The 19,997-nt window shown below is 46.6% G+C and overlaps 2 protein-coding genes across 2 annotated transcripts; both read right to left on the bottom strand.

Moving 5' to 3' along the window:
• Positions 1–402: 402 nt before the first annotated feature.
• RPE65 (retinoid isomerohydrolase RPE65) lies at positions 403–6,504 on the bottom strand. The gene is made up of 14 exons (XM_052666901.1): positions 6,467–6,504; positions 5,892–5,974; positions 5,042–5,192; positions 4,414–4,521; positions 4,197–4,338; positions 3,944–4,091; positions 3,404–3,485; positions 2,989–3,121; positions 2,757–2,896; positions 2,317–2,446; positions 1,671–1,785; positions 1,486–1,580; positions 1,274–1,385; positions 403–678 (listed from the first exon to the last, which is right to left on the bottom strand). The coding sequence occupies exons 1-14, from the start codon at positions 6,475–6,477 to the stop codon at positions 527–529; spliced, it is 1,602 nt and encodes a 533-aa protein (XP_052522861.1). The 5' UTR covers positions 6,478–6,504; the 3' UTR covers positions 403–526.
• A 1,722-nt stretch (positions 6,505–8,226) lies between these two features.
• On the bottom strand, positions 8,227–19,449 carry DEPDC1 (DEP domain containing 1). The gene is made up of 12 exons (XM_052666859.1): positions 19,319–19,449; positions 18,828–19,093; positions 17,954–18,098; positions 16,657–16,775; positions 16,102–16,232; positions 15,747–15,794; positions 14,792–14,932; positions 13,467–14,330; positions 12,679–12,851; positions 11,547–11,723; positions 11,091–11,276; positions 8,227–9,115 (listed from the first exon to the last, which is right to left on the bottom strand). The coding sequence occupies exons 1-12, from the start codon at positions 19,364–19,366 to the stop codon at positions 8,975–8,977; spliced, it is 2,439 nt and encodes an 812-aa protein (XP_052522819.1). The 5' UTR covers positions 19,367–19,449; the 3' UTR covers positions 8,227–8,974.
• Positions 19,450–19,997: the final 548 nt, after the last annotated feature.

The following is a 19,997-nucleotide window of genomic DNA, read 5'->3' as shown; positions in this document are numbered from 1 at the left end:
TGGTGCAGTGACCAGGAGGTGAGTTCAATCCAAAACACCCCCATAGGATAAAAATTACCTCTTCTCAAAGGATGCAACAGCACACTGTCTTCTACATGTTACCATGTGTAGAGGCACTGAGGTTGCACTGTGCTATTTCCTGCATCTTTCTCTCTGTTGCATCTACAACATTTAATTTTGTAAAAGAAACCATGTGGTTTATTGTATTGCATTGTACATCTTGAAATTAGGCCGTGGAGTACATTTGAGAAATGTCTGGGTGAGTATTCTGAGAAATAAGCAACCAAACTGAAATGTTCAGTCTCAATTAGGGCAGTGAGGCACCTGTGGGTACCTGAGGCAGGGGTTTGGAACTGGAAGGGCTGTAATGTCCCTTCCAACCGAAGCCATTCCATAGTTCTGTGAACCAAGTACTCACAAATAAATGTCCTAAATTCCTTCAGTGTCACTTTCTGTGTGCTTGCAAATGGAGACTGCATCTTTTTGAAGCTGGAAGAAGCCTCACACGGCGTGTTGCAGGCAGCACTCACGCTCTTTTGAAGAGTCCATGGAAAGTCACAGGGATGTTCACCTCCACTTCAGCCCTGGCCACTTCGCTCATGTCCTTGGCGTTCAGGATCAGGAGGTAGGCAGGCTTTGGCCCTGAGCCGGGGCTGATCACAATGCTCAGCACCACCCCTGGGAGGTGACAAACACAGGCACTCAGCACAGCCAAGGGCTCTCCTGGCTTCAATATTCCTGCTCAGGGATGAGGAATTCGGGGAATGAATAGATTTAAACCTAGTGCTGCCACCTTCAGAAGTAGGTACAGGGCTGGCAGTGTGTGAATGAATGTGTGCAGTGCTTGGCATGAACGCAGCTCTGTGTCCTCCACATCCAAAGCCTGAATTTGTCCCCCTTCTACACAGGGAGGAGGGCTTTAGAAGTAAAAACATCCTTGGTTTAACACAGGTTAAATTTCACAAAGCTTGGCCATCTGGAATTCTTTTAGTAGTGTGGTTCCTGATGGAAAAAGGCTGGGAAATGAGAACAGATGATCTGAACCTACAGATTTTTTCCTATGTTTTCATTCAATTCTGATTTTTCCATGCTCTCAGAAACTCTCCTGCAGCGTTAGAGCAGGGCACATCTCACCCAGGAGCAGCCTGCAGGTCCCCTGGCTCCTGCATGCCCCTGGTGCACCATGGAAGTAGGTCTGAGCACCAGCACACCTGGGGCCAGTGGACACAGACTGCAATCAACTCCAGTTAACAAGGCAAAAATCATTGCTTACCATCATCCTCCTCCAGAGCATCTGGATGGGAAACGAAGATTGGCTCTGATGGGTACGAATCTGGCTCCTGCCACACCCAGGTCTCCTTTGTTTTAACATTCAGCTTGCAAAGCTAAGTGGAGAAAATAAAACCACATCTCAAAAACGCCCTAACTTGCCATTAAGCAAAAGCTCACCAAAAAGATGTGCCTCACCCCTTCCCTGATAGTTACCCTGTCTGGAACAAAGTGATTCAGTCCAAGCCCATATGTGTACGTATATGGTTTCCCACCATATTTCTTGTAATTGATCTGTGGAAACTCAAAGGCTGCAAAAATAAGTATATGCATGAGGATTAGCAGGACATGGATGGCTGATGGGACCTGTGCTGCTCTGTGGCTCAGAGCTGTCATCTTACCATGGCGTGGCCCTGAGAAAATAACTTCTGGCTCCAGCCAGATGGTCTCATCGCTGCGCAGCGTCGCAGTGGCTGTCGTGTAGGGCAGGGTGACCAGGTTCTTGCCTGTGTCGGCCTGGGACAAAGAACAACACCCAAGACAAATGGAGAAACAAAGTTCTGAGTGTACCTGCATGGAAGCTAGCGATGTGCAGCAAAGCCTCGTGAAGCTGCAGAATAGAAACATGCGCAGGAATGGTTGATTCTTTTGTTTTCTTAGTCAGCTTTTAGTGTAATAAGAATGCCTATCAATCAGGCTAAATCCAGCCTGTATTTCTGCTCTCAGCATGCTTATTAGGTGAACACACATGTAACTTTTCCCCCTCGACAGGACAGTTGGAGGCTTGTTATGGTCTGCATGGTTTGCTTGAGCAGCAGTGCGAGAATACAGCTCAGATAGACTCATCCAGTGAGGAGGGGGACCACAGCAGGGGGAGCTGGAAATCACACAGCTCTGCACCAAGCTGACTGCTGCTCTAAGGGGTAAACGTTGTAATGGGAAGGAAAAGTTTGAATTAAGCCTGACCAGGAAAAGCACTGGGAGTACTTGGCCACAGAGTGCAGGAGCTGTGCAGACAGCAGTGCTGGTGGCAGGGCTGGGCAGTACCTTGTCGATGCGGAGGGGCAGCACGTATCTGCGGGCTTCGGGCTGGGGGGCTTTCTCTGCCTGCTTCTTTACCTCATCCCAGTTTGCTCGGAGGTTGGCTAAGTAGAGGTAATTGTAAACAAACTCAAATCTGCACAGAAATGGGATCAGAGACAGCAAAGAAGTCATTGCCAGGAACGAGTTCCAAAACAGCTATTTTTTTCCCCTAGAATTCAATTAAGAGACACGAGCCCTGTTCTGATCCACTGAAAGTCACAGGGCCAGACCAGATGAGCCGTTTCCATCTTGATGTGGGGCCTTGATATGGAAGCATTGGCACACGCTGCCCAGGGGATGTCCAGAACCGTGGCGATGTGGTACTGAGGGACGTGGGCAGTGGGCATGGGGGCAGGCTGGGGGTCTCAGAGGAGTGATTCTATGAAGGCAGTGTTGGCACCCACCCCTTCCACGTGCAGAGGTCGACAATGAGGAACCCGTTATCCTCGAAGGTGTTGATGTGATGGAAGAGGTTGAAGGCTGAGGTCCGGTACTTGATGTTGAGGAGCCGTCCTTTCTTTTTCTCTGCCACGTGAAGCCAGACCTGAAAGGCAAGCAGCAGGTCAGTCTCACTGGTGAGTGGGCATGGTGTGGTGGGCACAGGCCCTATGTGACCCATGGTCTCGTTGGACTTACCCCCATGGTCTCGTTGGACTCAAAGCAGTCCATGTAGTTGGCTCCCCAGAGGCTCCAGGAGGAGAGGAACTTGAGGAGGTTGATCTTCACCGGGGTTTCGACAAATACGATGTAATTTGGGGTCAGGCCAAAGCTGTGGGAACACACACAGAGCACGTGGAGCACAGTGCAGCACGGGACGCAGTACGGAGCTTAATGCTACAGCCATGCAGGCACCCCGACGTCGGTACCAGCTCTTGCTGTTGTTGCTCATTACAAGCAAAACCAAGTCCTGCTGCCACTTCTAGAAGGGAGCTCTGTCAGGGAAGACTCATTTGCCAAAGCAGCTGGTTTGAAACGGTGAGCATGCTGCATGCAACAAGGAACCAGAGCGCAGTGAGTCTGCAGTCAGCCAGCTGAGCCTGGCAGGAGTTACCTGTGCACGTAGGAGGGCTTAAATCTGTCACTGCAAGGGAACTGCACCACCACCTCTGATTTGTTCATCGGGTCCTCCTTGTCTGCAAAGGACAGCCACATGGTTACAGGAGAGCTTCCAGCCACACGCTGCCTGCATTAGCAGTGCTTGCCCTGCAAGGCCTCTGCCTCTAGCACAAAGGAAGCTTGTGAGCTAGGGCATGTATCCAGCTTGCTAGTTTTATGGTTTTGGTGTCTTCTTTTCTTTTAATGCTTTAATAGAAAGAAAAAAGTTTTGTTATTTACATACATTAACTATCTTATGATTTATATGTGGCCCACGACAGTTCCTCTTTGCTCAGTTTGGCCCATGCAGGCCAAAAGGTTGCACACTCATCGTCTAGCATCACGTAAATAACTGTGTTAAAGATAACATTTCTACTGCTGAAAAAAAGAAGGAAGGCCAAACGAAGAAATCTGATGACAAAATGCATTTGAGTAATAAGAAGTAATTTATAGAACAAGATTTTCACGAGCTCGTTTGGAGGTGTGTTGAACTGACCTGCTTGGAGTGGAGGAATCCGTATGATGTTGTAGGCCAGTGAGAAATTTTTCCCAAAGCAATTGCCAATGTTGTAAACGGTGCCATCGTTCTCCACGTGGGGGTGAGCTGTGGCCCCATTGACAGAGACGTATTTGCAGAGATCCACCTGGGGACGGAGCGTGGGGAGGCATTGTCTGTCTGGGATGAGGGTGAGCGATGTGGGAAGAGAGGTGAGGCTGCCCTGTGTTGGGAGCTGATGGCCAAAACCTACCTGCTTAATTGTCTCTAGAGTGTCTGGGTTAATTTTGGTGATAAAGTTGGTCTCTGTACAGGCGTAGTAGTCCTCGCCAACGGGGTAGACATTAACGAGGGCATTATCTGTGACCTCCACCCCTTTAAAGTAGGAGAAAAACCTGTGTGGAGGAAGGCAGCAGGGTCAGCAGAGGCCCCGTGGCACGAAGCTGCAGTGCTTGGCAGAGCCTCGATACCTGGAGAAAATGTTCTTGCACGGGTCTGGGTAGGCATAGGTACCAAATTCAGTTATCACGATCCTCTTCTCTGTCATGGCTCGCACATAAGCATCTGTCCTAACAAACCTAAGGAGGTGAAGCACATTACAGGCAGTCACACCAAGGCAAAAAGCAAGGCAATTCAATTAAAATAAACACAAATACTTTTTGTGATGAGGCTCATGAGAGCTCAGTCCAGCCCCTGGCAGTGACCAGGGTTGTGTTGCAGCATGTGAAGTGCTGGAGCCCTGGACATGGAGGGCAGCTGCAACCCCCAGGAGCACGGTGTCAGTGCAGCTGCAGGCAGCCCCTGCTGCCCTCATCTTCACAGAACATTTCCAAACTGTAAAAAGGCTGCATTTTTTGCCATGTGCTGTTGTTGACAGAACTGTAGAATGGCTGGGTTAGAAGGACCTTCCATCCTGTCCAGTTCCAACCCTGTGCCATGGGCAGCTCAAGATTCCATCCAGCCTGGCCTCGGCACCTCTGGGGACGGGGCACCCCCACTTTTCTGCCCCAGTGCCTCACTTGGGCACAGCTCCCTGCTGGAGCTCCTCCAGTGAGCACAGACCCCAGAAGAACAGCAGTCCTTGGCTGCGTCCCACACCTGCGGTGGTAGGTGACGTGTCCCTCCTTGAAGTCAAACTTGTGCAGCAGTGCCTGGCCATCGAAGAGGTGGTAAAATGGCTCTGCCCCGACCTCAAAGAGGCCAGGCCCGCATCGCAGGAGGCTGCCCCTGAGCCAGGTGGGAATCCTGCCTGCAGCAGATGTAGAAGAATAGTCAAAATATTTTGTCTTCTATTTTTTTTATCCTGTGTTTATTCAATTTTAAAAGTTGTTATTATTTAAGGACGAGATCATGGATGCTTTTGTGGAATCTCAGAATCATTCAGGTTGGAAAAGCCCTCTAAGAACCCTAAGCCCAACTACTGCCCACGTCCCTCAGTGCCACCTCCCCACAGCTCTGAACACCCCCAGGGATGCTGACCCCCCACCCCTGGGCGGCTGTGCGGTGCTGAGCGCTCTTTGGAGCAGAGATGTCCCCCAGCACCCAGCCTGCCCTGCCCTGCACAGCGTGAGCCGTCTCCTCTCATCCCATTGCTGCTCCCTGGGAGCAGAGGCTGATCCCCTCTCACCCCAACCTCCTGCCGGGAGCTGTGAGGAGCAATGAGGTCTCCCTTGAGCCTTCTGTCCTCCAGAGAGAAGCCCCTGATGAGCCTTTAGGACTATGGTTTCTTCTTACCCCACAGAGCCATACAACAGGGATCCTTGGAAGCCAAAGATCACTCAACTGCTCTGTCCTTCCTCTGCTCCCAGCACATCAACTCAGCCACGTCCCAAATGTGTGAACTTCCTTGATCTCATTTATACCTGTGTCCCAGGACCTGCGAGTCCCCCAGACCTGACCAAGAACAGCATGGGGCTCCCAGGGCAGGAGGTGGTGAGGGCACACAAACCTGTGACGTGGGCAGTGACGGGGGAGGACAGCTCCTCCACTGTCTCAAAGAGCTTCTTGTAGCCTCCTGCGGGATGCTCCACCCTGCAAGGGACACCAGACCCTTGTTTGCAGCTTCCGAGTGGTGCTGGGAGGACAAAGCTGTCGCTTGCAAAAACCAATGAGGAGAACAGGGAGAAACAACAGAGGAGGTCTTGGGGGTACAGAGGGGGAACCAGCAGCAGGACAGCAGGCAGCTCATCATACAAGTGGTCTATTGCAGGCACAAGGGACAAACCGAGGACATTTGAGGCAGGAAGCAGGACACCTTTCAGTAACAAACATCCACCTTACCTCTCTCAAGCCTTGAATAATTCCTAACATTTTTAAGCAAAGTGTTTTGCAGTACACAGCTGAAAATTATTTGCTAAGCTCCAATTCCTACCTATAGCAAAGCACACAGTTTGCATGGCACTTGGTCCTTGCCTCCAACACGGACCAGCACCTCGGTGCCCCCAAACCCCACACGATCCCAACCTCTCCGCCCCAAGGAGCAACAACCCCCCAGCCCACGTAAGGAGCCCCGGCAGCACTCACTGGCTGTACATTGTCTCGCTGCAGGATTTGAGGCTCCTGGAGCCACATGGGGGTTTTTATGGGTGTGCAGGAAGGAGTGCTGGGAGCTGCGTGCAGCCAACGGGCTCAGTGCTGGAACAGAGGTGGCTTTCAGGCCAAAATCCTCCCGATGCCTTGCGGGGCTTTGTCTTGCTGTTCGCACAAAAAGCAGCTTTGAGGGTTTTTTCAGAGACCTAAATTCTTCCCGAGCAGAAGAGATTACAAAGAAAAAAAAAACAACAATGAAAAAGAGGAACTGGAGCTGCACTTCATCTCAGCTCTGCGCTGCAGTCACCGAGTCCCCATCCTGCGCCGTGCTGAGAAACCAGGTGACACCAGTGATGGCAGGGGAGAGGCGTCACTGCCAGCATCACCAGACACTGCTGGCTCCTCTCTCCTACAACCACAGAATCACTGAGGTTGGAAAAGCTCTGCAAGCTCCCCAGCCACCCCCAGTGCCACCCCCACAGCTCTGGGACGCCCCCAGGATGCTGACCTCCACCCCAGGCAGTCGTGCAGTGCTGAGCACTCTTTGGAGAAAAAGCATCTCCAAATACCCATCCCAAGCTATCCATGAGATCTAACCCTTGTTGGAAGCCACAACTTAACGTGTTTTTCAAATAAATCTTCTCCAAACGCACCACGACACTCAAACCCAGTCGAGGGCTTTAAAAAAAAGCAGGCTAAACACGCTTATAGGAGTTTAATTCTCACATGAAAGCAAATTAAAAAGCCACAGTGCGGATACAGGAACACGTGGACTTTTCTAAGTGTGGAGTGGAACCTGAGAAGCAGCCCTGAGCCCTTTGCTCGCACCAGCCTCCCCTCTCAGAGCAAAGGGGAGCAAAGCAGAACCAAACCTTTGCTCAGCTGTGCAGCACTGAGCCCTCACTCGCAGTGTTTGTGCCAGTACAGCCACACCAAAACATTTTCTCTTCCCCAGTGAATGGAAGGCAACCATGAATCCTTCCTCCTATCACTGCTCTTAGAGCAAAGCTATGCTCCAAGCAACAGATCATCCTTTTACACCTCATTGACAGGTTACAGCCTGCCATTTCGTGCCTGATGAGCTGCTCCCCAAACAGAATTACAGATATGCAAAAGGAAAGAGTGGTTAAAAGCTCACTGGAGGCAAAATGATTAATTTTTAGTGTAAGCCCTTCTTAGCTATTTCCATCTGTGGAAACTTCCCACTGCTGGTCAGCTTCTGTTTATTATTTAAGTTTTTCTTAAGTTTGTTAAAAGCTCAGAAGGGAACATTAAATAATTAAATGACATTAAATAACGTGGATCAAGGACCGAGCAACGAGGGCAAGCTGCTGAAAGGCAAGTCCTGAGAAACGTGAGCCTAATAAGTTGCTTAATTAGAACACAACTAATGCATTTATGAAACACCCAACAGTCCAAGGAGCAGAAGCAAGTTTCTGCAGGTGCAGGATGCTTAGCTGTGCACAGGCATTAGAAATGGTTTGCCCAGCAGCTGTGTGAACACCGGGGTACCACAGGACAGTGAAGTGGGAGCAGTACTGGCTGAAATTAAGGGTGAACACTCTAAGCCAGGAACACCCAAAGGGCAAAACCACATAGGAATGATGTACAATGGAGAAGTGACAATCTTGAGCTGAGAGCCTTATGAATAACACTAAAGTATGTGTGTGTATATACACATATAAATGTATAAATACAAATGCTAAGTAGGAACCTTATTATGGAAACACTTTAAGCTGCTCTCTCACAGAAGCACTGACACAGATCCACTGCTTACTTCTGGGAACAAAACAGGGAAGCTCAGTGCATCAGGATTCTGTTCACTGTCCCATCTGCTGTCACCCAGTGCTGTTTGAGAAGGGTCTCATTACACCCAAAATACGCATTCAGGGAAACAGCAGAAATACACAGAATGCTTTAATATAAATAAATATTTTAAGAACTGTTTCGGATGAGAGGAAACAAGAATTTCAAGGAGCCAGATAATCCCTTTCTGGTGAATTTCTGGCCCCCTTAGAAATAACAAAAACAAGTTTTAATTTAGTTCCAAACTGAACTTTGCTTTCTCAAAATGTTTGTCTTTAAACAAAACAAGGCAGGCACTTATTCACACCCAGCAAACAATCAGGAGTGCACACAAACTATAACTCATGGCACCAGCTCCTGAATAAACATTACAGACATTACAATATGCACATCATTAGTTTCCCATATAAAAACCATATACAAATTTTTGGTAATTAGTAGCTTCATTTCCACGCTTATTTTGCTTGGCACAATATATCGATTAATTTGTAAACAGTTAAATAACTTCTAGGAAAACAATAAATATAAGTAACTTCCAAAAAAAACCAAGAAACAAAAAAACCCAAGTTATTTGGCACTTCTCAGCATAGTGTTCATGTAAACATTCCTTCCTTCTGTGTGCACAGCCACTGCAGACTGCCTTCCATTGCAAGCTCCCCTTGGTCAGGCACACCCCCAGGCAACGTGCAGCAGACATTAATATCTCAGGCTGCGAAATTTGGGTTTCCTTAGGCTCAGCATGGGTTGTTTGATGGTAGGTTTGTTCTCAAACAGCACGGCTTCATTTTCTGTGGTTGGAAATCTGTTCTGGTATATCAGAGGATATTCCTTCTGGAACTAGAAGGTACACAAGAAAGCATTAAATCAGACAAAGAAAGGCAACAGAAACACATGCAAGCCAGCGATGCAGGACACAAGCAGGAATGACTGCATACAGATACATCAGCAGGAAGGGCAAGGCATCAGGCTGTGTCACACCTCTGCTGTGACACTCGACCAAAGCTGCAGCCCTTTGCGCTCCTGAGCTCGACTGATAAACGACGAATGAGAAGTTCTGTCAGCCCTTCATCTGCTGTTGAAGTGAGAGCAGTCATTTGATCCACGTGGTTCTCAGCTGCAGTAACCAGCACAGCCCTTCCAACAGACCCACGCCACTCCATCTCCAACCTGCGACCGCCTGCCCTCATCTCCATTTGAAACGGCAGCTGCTTGCAATGCTGTTGAACAACTGAATAAAAGCGAACACAGCTCTGCCCCCAGCCATTTCATCCTGAACACCGTGACCAGTTTTTACCCTATAAGTAAGACTTAGTGGTCACCATTTGAAGACATGCTGTCAGCATGGGTATGTACTTGGCTTATGCTTGGACAAGTGTCTTTCAAAGAAAAAAACCACAATGATGAGCATGTTTTACTAAAAAGAAGTTAGGATGCAAAGATTTCTGCAGGCATTCTCTCAGAGATAACTACTTCACCAGAGGAGTTATTTTTCAGTTCCTGCAGAGACAGGGATGGACAGAAATCTCTGGCTTTAGAGATATTCTGGTTATCCTTTGCTTTCCTTGATTAGGAGTCTTAAGTAGAATTCACAGCCTACTGAAAATTACCACATCATTTGTAATTTTGATGTTGATGTAAGCTGGCTGTAACCCCCTCGGAAGCAGCATGCATTTGGCTTCTCCTAATTCAAAGCACCAGAACTGTATAATCATTGCAGAGAGATGAGATTGATCACACTGCTCACTATCCCAGCACAGCTAGCATGACCTCAAGACAGCTCTCCTACAGTTTGACAAACCCTGCTAATACATGGCCCATGCAGTACAAGCTGCTTCTGGATTTTGGTGGGAGCTCACAGAAATGTAAGCATATACTTCAAGTTTTACATTAGACTGTTGTAGTTTATTTCCTTCCTGCTTCACTTGCTCCACGTGCTGCTGTGCATCACTTCTTACTGCTTGCTTACTCAGAAGTTGAGGTTTAAGTCAGCTGTAATTAACTACTCTTCTTTACATGCAGGAAGTTCCCATGAACTTGAACAACAGGCCAGGCTTCTCAAGTTCAGTCCTGGGAAAATGAAGCTCCCAGAACACATGTGGGAGTCCCTGCTGCAGAGGCTGGTGGTGGAAAGGGCATCAGAACAAACATGCTTGCTTTGGAAAGCTGCTTTTTCAAATTTGAGTCACGAGATTTGCTTAAGAGATTCTAGGACAAGTACAATACTACAATACTGTTCAGTTGGTCAGAAACACTTGCCAAAGGTTTTCTCAAAAAGAAACAAACTCCAGTGTTAAATCCTGCCAGAACTGCTGCACTGCAGCTTTAGTATTAGGCAACATGCTGGTAGGCCACAGAAATGCCAGATAATCTTGAGCAACATACACGTTACAAAACAAAGCTAATGCCACAGAAAAGAATGCTTCAGAGTTGTGAATAGATTGAGTTTGACCTTTCAAGGGAAGAAAAAAGCCACCATTTGTCTCCTCTTTATGTCCATTTACACCATTTTAATGACCATCTGTGTAGTCAGTAACACATCTTATTTAATAAAGAGCATCTTAAAGTTTTGTGCTGCTTTGAATCGCTGAACATCACTGTTGCTAGACAGATTCAAATGCTATTTTAGACATTGTTCTTAAAATAGAGTCATCCCATACAGCCCAAAAAACCACTAAACAGCACTTAGTGCTCCCTGTAAAACAGGCACTTTCTCAATAGTCTGCTCATGCTCTGATAGCAGTATTTCATGACTGAGCTCTTGTTTCACACAAAGCATTTTCAGAATTGCTGAAATATCCACTAAGTTCCTCACCTGCTTTAACTTTTTCTTTTTCTCTTTCACAGATAAGTTCTTATCTTTGATGATGTTCTCCAACAGCTCTGCCACAGCAGCTTGAGAAGTAGAAACCTTTTGTTCTTCAAACTCCTGAGGGGTTATTTGTTCACAGTACGAATAGGTTGGTAATATGGCACAGATTTCTTCCCCTGGATGTTTGCACTGAAATAAAAACCAAAGAAAGGGGCTTCTAAAGTCAAACAACGTCCCGCTCTGGTAAGAAACTACCATATTTAACATCCAAGCACATAGACTTACAGCCACAAGTTGCAAGGGATTATAAAGTAGCTGATGTCTATGATTGCACCAACAGCTTAATACAAGTTTGCTTTTATTATGCTGTAGCTTTATCTGCAGTTCTCATCCACCCCACAGAAGTAACAAATACTCTGCAGACGTTTAAGTACCTTTGCTTTCTGCTATGCCACCAACCTGAGCCATCTTCATGTGTTCTATGTGATCTTGCACTGCAGCCTGCAGGTAAGTTGGTACTTTAAATATTTCCTGCTGATGGTCCATGAGAAATGAAACTAATCGTGTAGAAAGCAGCTCGTCAAGATCCACTTCTTCTGCACAGCACAACACACAGCGAGAGAAAGTCTGTATCATCTACAAGCACGTAGCAGATGGTTAGTATGAGCAGCTGAGGGATCTGCCCTCCATTCCACACAGTGGCACAACAAATTCGCCAATGGCAGCTTTCACTGCAGTCTCTCTCGCCTATGCTGACTGGTCAAGAGAGGAGGAAAACTGATTATTTCAGATGAGGAAACAAGAAACCCCCCCTCCAAACACTGTTCAATACAGAAGAGTACAAGTCCTACAGTCATATTTTTAAGAAATGCCTTTTGAAGATGGTAATAAGTCTTCCCTCCAATTGAAAAATGTATCCTATTAGCTGTCTCGAGCCACTGGGATGGCAGGTTAGGCTGGCTCTAAAGGCGTTCAAGAAGTAGTGAATATCAACAATCAGTTTGAAATAACTTTTAAAAACATTTTTACAGTTTCCTTGTTTCCTTGCCTCCAGTAGCTTTATGTAGCATGTGCAGATAATGTTCTTTAATCTTACTTGGTACAAGCATTACTAACAACTTGAATCGCCCCAGTAAAGGCTTACTTTCAGACCCAGAAGCTGGCCTATGAGCTCGCTAGGCAAAGTCTTCCTTTCTCTCTGGAATGGATTATGTCATAACTTCAGCTACACAAATATTTAGCCCAAGAAAGGTCATCCACAAGCACTGCTGCCAACAGTTTTTAATCTGAGATGACAGCGGATTGAGAAAGCAGACTGAACAATCACACCCTTTGGTTTTCTGAGGAGTTCCTTCCCTTCTCCCAGAAGAAGGGAAAACAACATCAGTATTTGCAACATATTAGTATGGGACAAGGAAACGCTTGCCTCAAGTTAGATTTCTGTAAATGCTTTAGAGATCAAAGATCTGTCCATTAACCACTGTTTAATTACAAGCCAGCGACGCTGAAGTCCTGATTACTGCTGGTATCCTCAGCACTCGTCCAGCAGCGTTTTCAGCACACAGACACACAGCAGTCTCACTCCTCTCACCAAGGACCGTGTGCCCATGGCGTCGTGCAGCCGCGGCATGTCCACGTTCTCACTGATGCGAGCCATCATCCTCACCAGGAGCTGCATCTTCCTGCGGTTTGGTGGTGGAAGCAGCAAGCAGCAGATCTGCAGGGCCTCAACAGCAATCCTTTCTAAGTGAGGCTGAAGGAGACCTACAAGGTGATCGTAGTACAGATGTCATGAAGACCTGAACAAACTTCTCAGATTGTTATTCAGTAAAATAACTTCCCCCCTCTAATGAAGACAATCTGCGTTTGTTTCATGATCCGTGTTTCATTTTCACAGCAATCAATCAGCTGTGACGCTGTAGATCAGTTACGTGGTTGTTTTTAGTGCGTGGGGGTCCCCAGATCACTTCATTGTTATAAACTGCTTGTGCAATTAGTGCCATAGTACAATTGAGGTAATAACCTAATGCTATTTCTGAGAGCATCCCCAGAAAGCACGTTTCAAAGGCTCTAAAAAGATGTCTCCAAAGGGCAGATCTGTGCGAGTTCTCCTCCAGATGACGTTGAGGTCAGAAGCATCACTGCTTACCTGGACAGGAAGGTTCTGGCAGATCCAATTTGAGAAGCCAAAGGTAACACTACCATTTGGTAACAGAGCTATGAAAATAGTTTTAAACGCTACAACTTCACAACTCTTTCAAACCCTCATGTTATACAGATACAAAAAAACACTAGTAACCGTCTCGAAGATAGTAAGGAAGCAGAGATTAGTTAGTCAACACAATAAGCCAATACAACATGCTTGTAAAGCCATCTTACTTTGCGTGCCAGTCAACACATAAGAGTGAGCGAAAGAGCATTCTGAAAGTGCTGTGGTACTTCTGCAGAGCCTCTGACTGATGGTTACATCAGGAACCTCAGTCCCGATGCCCACTGAAGCAGCCGCTGAGGTATTTGGTCTTCTTTGCCCACAGAATTGAGACCTCGGCTTTACTGTGATTTCAGCAACGGGGGCATTGATGCTGGTGCAACTTCTGGAGTTCCTGCTCCCAAGTAAACTCTGAGACCTGCATATTTGCTTTGATTTAAGATTTTCCTTAAATAGCTCTCTATCCTGAAGCATTGAGGCAGACGCTCTCTTTGAGCCATCACTTTGTTTTTGGCATGCGTTTTCACAACCAAACTCCAACACAGACTCAGTCTTAGCCACACATGGCAGCCAGTGCTCCTTATTTCTTGTGCTCGAGACATTAGCTTCCCCGAGGGAATCCGATTCTCCTTTATGATGTACTCTTGAGGCAGCGTTTCCAATTCTTTCCAAAGAGTAACATCTCGTCTTCAGATTTAGAGACAGATCTTGTTCATTCCTGAAACCTGAAAGATTCTGACAACTTCCTCCTATGAGAATGCCAGCACTGCCTCGTTTACTTGTCAGCTCACACTGCTGCAATTTCCTTGCACGTTGTGTCTGAACAGCCAACTCTTCTGAAGAGGACTTCCAGGAAGCTTCATACTCCTCCTTCTTTCCCTTTGGCTCCTTGCGAAGTAGGCTTAGAAGAAGACATTCAGTTGACTTGAAGGAGTTCAAGTGAAGAATTTTTGAAGGCTGTGGGTCACAGGTCTCATCTCGGACTGAATGTTTTCCATTGCATTTATTTGGAATTGTGATGAAGCCACACATAACTATCAGAAAATGAAATATAAATTAAGATGCAAGTGGTATGAAAGCAAACATTCAGAAAGAAATGTAGTCGCTAACTGAACAGAGGACAACAAATAAGACACTAAGTAGTTAGTAAAATAAGGAAAAAATGAGCTCAATCCCCAAGCAGTCAATTGCAACCAACATGCAAGAATAAAGAATGCCAACAGACTGCAAAAGCGAGGGACAAAGATGAGCATGTGTTTTTAAATGGTTACTGAACATTTAGAAAGTTCTCTCAGATGGAGATTTGCACAGAATGAGATACAATTGCATTCCTGTTAATGATGCAATACAGAATGACAGCATTGAAGACAAGCCCCAGATTCCAGCTGCCATACAGACTACTGGGCTCACGGTTCACTTTGAGTTACAGATATGTTCTTCCCCCCACTAGATATAAACTTATAGCTTGCCCTGCTATTTCTAAATTCATACATACCCAAAATTTTAACAAAAAGTTCATAGTATTCAAAAGTAAGCAATGGTTCAGGAAGATTGAGAAAATAATCAGCAACTGTTCTGAAGACATCCCGTTCAAACCCACTGTAAGTTGGCTGGCTCATATCATTATTTCTGGGCCCTAAAGAGAGGTGAAGAAAGGAAATTCAGTATTTATTAAAAAAAACCAAAACACAGTGTAAATAGAATTGTGAAAGCTTGTTCCTATAGGAATAACTGTGTCACAAGAGAAGAATCATAGAATCACCAAGGTTGGAAAAGACCTAAGAGATCATCCAGTCCAACCGTTCACCTATTCCCAATAGCTCCCACTAAACCACGTCCCTCAACACAACATCCAGTCTTTCCTTGAACACCCCCAGGCTCGGTGCCTCCACCACCTCCCTGGGCATCCATTGCAGTGCCTGACCACCCTTTCTGAGCAGTAATACTTCCTTATGCCCAGCCTGAATCTCCCCTGCCGTAGCTTGAAGCCATTCCCCCTGGTCCTATCACTGATGACACGAGAGAAGAGGCCGACCCCCAGCTCACTGCAATCTCCCTTCAGGAAGTTATAGAGAGCAATGAGGTCTCCCCTGAGCCTCCTCTTCTCCAGGCTGAATCATGCCAGCAATATGCACGTGAATTGTTTAGTTCAGCACTACATCATCTGCAAGCAGAAGTAGCATCAAATACTTTCTGTATCCACCGAGTTCTGCTCACTTTCCACAGGCTGTTCTGCCCCACTGCGCTGAGTGAAAACTCACCCCTTTACACAGTCCTCATCCAAACAGTCACATACACTGAACGTTTCCCTTCATCTCTGAACTACAATAATGCTGATCTTCCCACAGAGTTTGAAAATGAAATTCACAATTGATCTTAACACGCTGGAATATTTCACTTTCAACTCCCACGATAAGTTTCTGGAGCTCAAAAGCTCTGCCATTACTCACAGTAGGCGAGGCACTTCATGGCTGACAGCACCCAGTGAGGGAGGTCTTCTAAAATAAATAAGTGCATTTGTTATACAAAATACTGAAGACCTGATGCAAACAGTAACATGCAGGCTTTAAATACTGTAACCACGTTAGTTTGAAAGTGAGTCTACTTACAAATATTACTATGCATACTTACTTACAAAGTAATGTAACTCACCTACAACATTTTCTAGACGAGCAAACTGAAATGCATTCTAATTTAGAGAAGGAGATGTAAAAGCCTCACTATGAAATATATTACCATAGTCAATTCCTACCTTGCTGTAACTGTATAACCCAGAAACTTTAAGCAAAGCTAGGAGAATCTTACCTGATTTGTTCTGCAAAATTACAACACCGTGTTTGCTTGTGTGTGTCATATTGTATATGACGTGCTCAGGAACTATCTGTGCTGGCTGCAGAACTGCTTCCAAGGATGGGAGGCCTAAAATGGTTTGCAAACTGTAGAGAGAAAGAAAACAGATGCTGTTTAAGAAGCCTGTTATAAAAAAACAAACAAACCAAACCAAACAAGATCTTAGCATCTATTCAAACAAGAGCTGTTTGGTAAGTTGATTTGCAGTTTGGTAGAATCTCTCATACAGAAGAGTTTGAGGGCACACTTGTTGTTGAGACAAGCACCAAAAAACAATGAACAGGGAGCAGAAAGAACAGCTGTTGGGTTAAAATATAATTCAAACAATAAGGTTCTTAAGTACAAAAGAAGATGTTAGAAAATACATTGGAAAGCATATATAAATAATAGTAAATATTCACCTTTATTCCTTAGAAGTTCAAGAGTTTGTAAGTGAAACCCTTCACTGGGCCATGACAAAGAGCATGCACACAACAGGAAGGGAAGGCACTTTTTGCATTCCTTACTTACTGTATTAGAATGATATTTCTCCAAGTTTCTTGCACGCATTCCTGGCTTACTTCCTTCCTGCACTGTGCCTCCTCTTCGTTTTCTGCTGTTTTATCCAGCTTTGTTTTCTCCACATTTTCCTGAAAGTGAGTGGTTTCTGCATGTTATACTGAAAGAAAGGGAGCCCCTAAGAGAAATAAACACCTCGCTTTGTGAAGAATTAAATTCCAAAATATGATTCAGCAAACGACCTTAATCATGTCAGCATTGAAATGTAAGTATATGCACTTGGAAAGCCAAAATCAACACTGTGCATAAAGACCTTGTGTGCAAGCCCTTCAGGAGACAGTAACTTAAAGGATAGAAACACATGAAATTTAAGTATATTAGTCAGCAAAGAGCCTGTGTTTAGGACCACAAAGTATGTGCACTAAATAACCTGAAAAACAAAAAATGGCCAAGCACATTCAAAGTTTCCTAAAAAAGCCAGCAGAATAGTTAGCAAATTTGTGCCTTTTATTGGTCCTAAATGAAAAGAACAAATCTAAAGTTTCACCGAGAACATATTGCGCTGCTCATTTCTAGAGCTCCACATTCCAGCATTCCCAATGCTTTGAAATATTACAAGCAGGGATAATTCTGCACTGAACAAGCCAAAATGAAGAATCAATAAGAAAGCAAAGTTTCCCATATTGATGGGATTAGATGCTCGAGTGCTGGAACGTAAACTCAATTAAAACTCCACTTCATGCCAGATCATTCAGAAGCAGTTCCAAGACTTTGACTTGCGGGGTGGAGGGCAAGTCATCTTTCTCTGCACTTGGATTACATGCCAGCGTTAAGAACACCCTCCTCACATTTTCCTGCCAACAAACCTGTTGCCATTAAATTGAGGAAAACACAGCTTCATGTGAGGAGTACTTAAAGTTCTTCTGCCAGAAGCACAATCCTGCATTTCAGAAATGCTGCACTGCAGTTGTGCCTGCTGCACATACCTTACATTCCTGCATGTTTTACATACAGGAATTTCACTTGAATATTTACTGATTGTTTAACACAACCTTTTCGTACACACAAGAATAGCTTCATCACATCACTTCATTACCAAACAGAACTGCATCTTCCTGTCAAACCTATATGAACGCTCTGTACTGCTGACCAGAAGAACCTACCAACTTACTGCTGCACTTACATGGGAATGAGACACAACCGTGTCCCTAGAGGATGACTGCTACCAGCTGTGAAGCTTTTTTGGTTTGTTTTTAAAAGACAAAGGAAATGTGTGGTAGCTAAGGTTAGGTGAGAAACGTGCTACTACCAGAGCTCTCAGCAATTCGTGTTTTTTCGGAGTTCTCCTTGATAAATGTGGCAGCTTAAGAAGTCTGTCTCTAGGGAAGGTTCCTAAGTTTTCATTTTGGCGACATGAAGCTGGTAGAGGTTTAACTGGAGAGGTTGAAGGAAACCTGGAATTAATAGGAAAGATATTAAGTGCATTTAGAATACATTAAAAAAATATAAGCAGTGGTTTACCTGAAGCCATACCTTACCAGCACGATTTGATACGTTTCTCAGAAGATTCAGGGAATTAAAATTGCTGAATTAAAATTAAATTAAATTTTTCTTTTCCCCTTATAACACTGATTAACATAATCATTTTATAAAGTATACTCTGGCCTATTCTTAATTCCAAAGTCAAGTTGGAGATGGCTGAGCTGCTTACACAGCGCTAAGATCAGACTCAGAGAAGTGATGGCCATCAGCACTGCAGCAGGGGGCTACTCAAATAAATTTGCTTTGGGTTCCCTCTGAAGCCCTCCCATGGAGCACCCACGTCAAGGAAAAAACTGGACAGACAGAAGCACGAGCACAGCTTTCAGTAAGCAGGGTATATACTCAACAAGACAGTTGAGGAAAATTCTGTTAATAATTGCTTTTGACGCAACTTTCATCCTGAAGTGGGGTGTTTTTGTTTTTGCTTTTTAAAATAATTCTGAACATGGAATAAAATTCTTTCCCAAGGAGGCTGTGGATGCCCCATCCCTGCAGGCATTCAAGGCCAGGCTGGATGTGGCTCTGGGCAGCCTGGGCTGCTGGTTGGCGACCTGCACACAGCAGGGGGTTGGAACTGATGAGCGTTGTGCTCCTTTGCACCCCAGGCCATTCTGCCGTTCCGCCGGTTCTCAGTGCAGTACCTGTATAGCGCACCATTGTCTTCGAGGCTTTCTGACCCCCACCTTCCTTTAATATCTTCAATTACGTGATTCTTGAGGAACTTCCTTAGCAGCTGGACAGTCTGCTGCCTGCTCACTTCAGGCCCGAAGTTGCTGTTGTTCCTCAGCGCTTCGTGCAGCCAATCTGCAGCTTCGGAGGCGGTGAAACAGCTGCCGTGCTTTCTCAAGTGCTGCCTGTGCGTCCTCAGCGGCACGCCGGCTCGGAAGTACCTGGTGATTTCATTCCACTGCACAGGAGACAAAGCGACGGGGGACAGAAGGTTAAAGCTGAAAGCTGATAGCAATAAACGGCAATAAGACAAAGCGGCAGGAACAACCACAGGAGCAAAATGAGGTTAATGCGTCGCCGCCAACGCGGCACGTCCCTCCCCACAGCCGTGACAGAGGCCCACGAGGCCCATCGGCGGCCCGGAGCCCAGCCGGCCGCCCCCTCCCGGTGCCGCCGTCCTCACCAGCTCGGTGGCACGGTAGGGTCCCGGCGCTGCCGGGCGGCGCTCCATCGCTGACCCCGGGGCGCCCGCCCGGACCCGGCCCAACCGCCGCACGGTTTGAATTTGCTGCGCGGCCACTGATTGGGCGAGCGGGGCGGGCGCGCGCCGAGGGCGGGCTGCAGCGCCGCCTCCAGGAGGAGGCGGGAGCGGCACCTCCCCTCAGGGCGGCGCGGCGGGTGGAGGAGCTGTGCGCGCAGCCGGGCGGCGTGGGTCGCTGCTTGTGGTTCGTGGGGCGGCGGTTCGGGCAGCCCAGTGGTATCGGAACTCCCCCGTCCGCCCTCGCAGGGCGGCATCTCAGCGAGTGTGACGGGAAGCTGAAGGAAGACAAAGTTCTGAACCAGCAAGCGCCGCAACTGCGCAGCTTTCAACGCGCGGACCGAGCGATTGCACGCAGCCGCCTGTAGAGGCGCTTGCCACCATTCCCGTGCTTCAACGACCGACCGCCTGCTCGTCCAACAAAATCAGCTGATGAGCGGCCGCCCAGGCAGAAAGTGGCGTCGCTTTTTGCAGTGGCCCGGGCTGTAAAGCTGCTCGAGCGCACGAACCAATGCTCTGAGCGTCTCGGGGAAACCTCCATGAGTAAACCCTGCAGGAAGCGGCGAGCGCGGCCCTTCCGACGCTGATCGCTCCCATATTCCCT

The sequence above is a fragment of the Tympanuchus pallidicinctus genome, unplaced genomic scaffold, assembly GCF_026119805.1.
Source record: "Tympanuchus pallidicinctus isolate F22 unplaced genomic scaffold, pur_lepc_1.0 scaffold7, whole genome shotgun sequence".
NCBI classification, from domain to species: Eukaryota; Metazoa; Chordata; class Aves; order Galliformes; family Phasianidae; genus Tympanuchus; species Tympanuchus pallidicinctus.
Note: the sequence above shows the minus strand (reverse complement) of the source record. Positions and strands in the feature narration are given on the sequence as shown.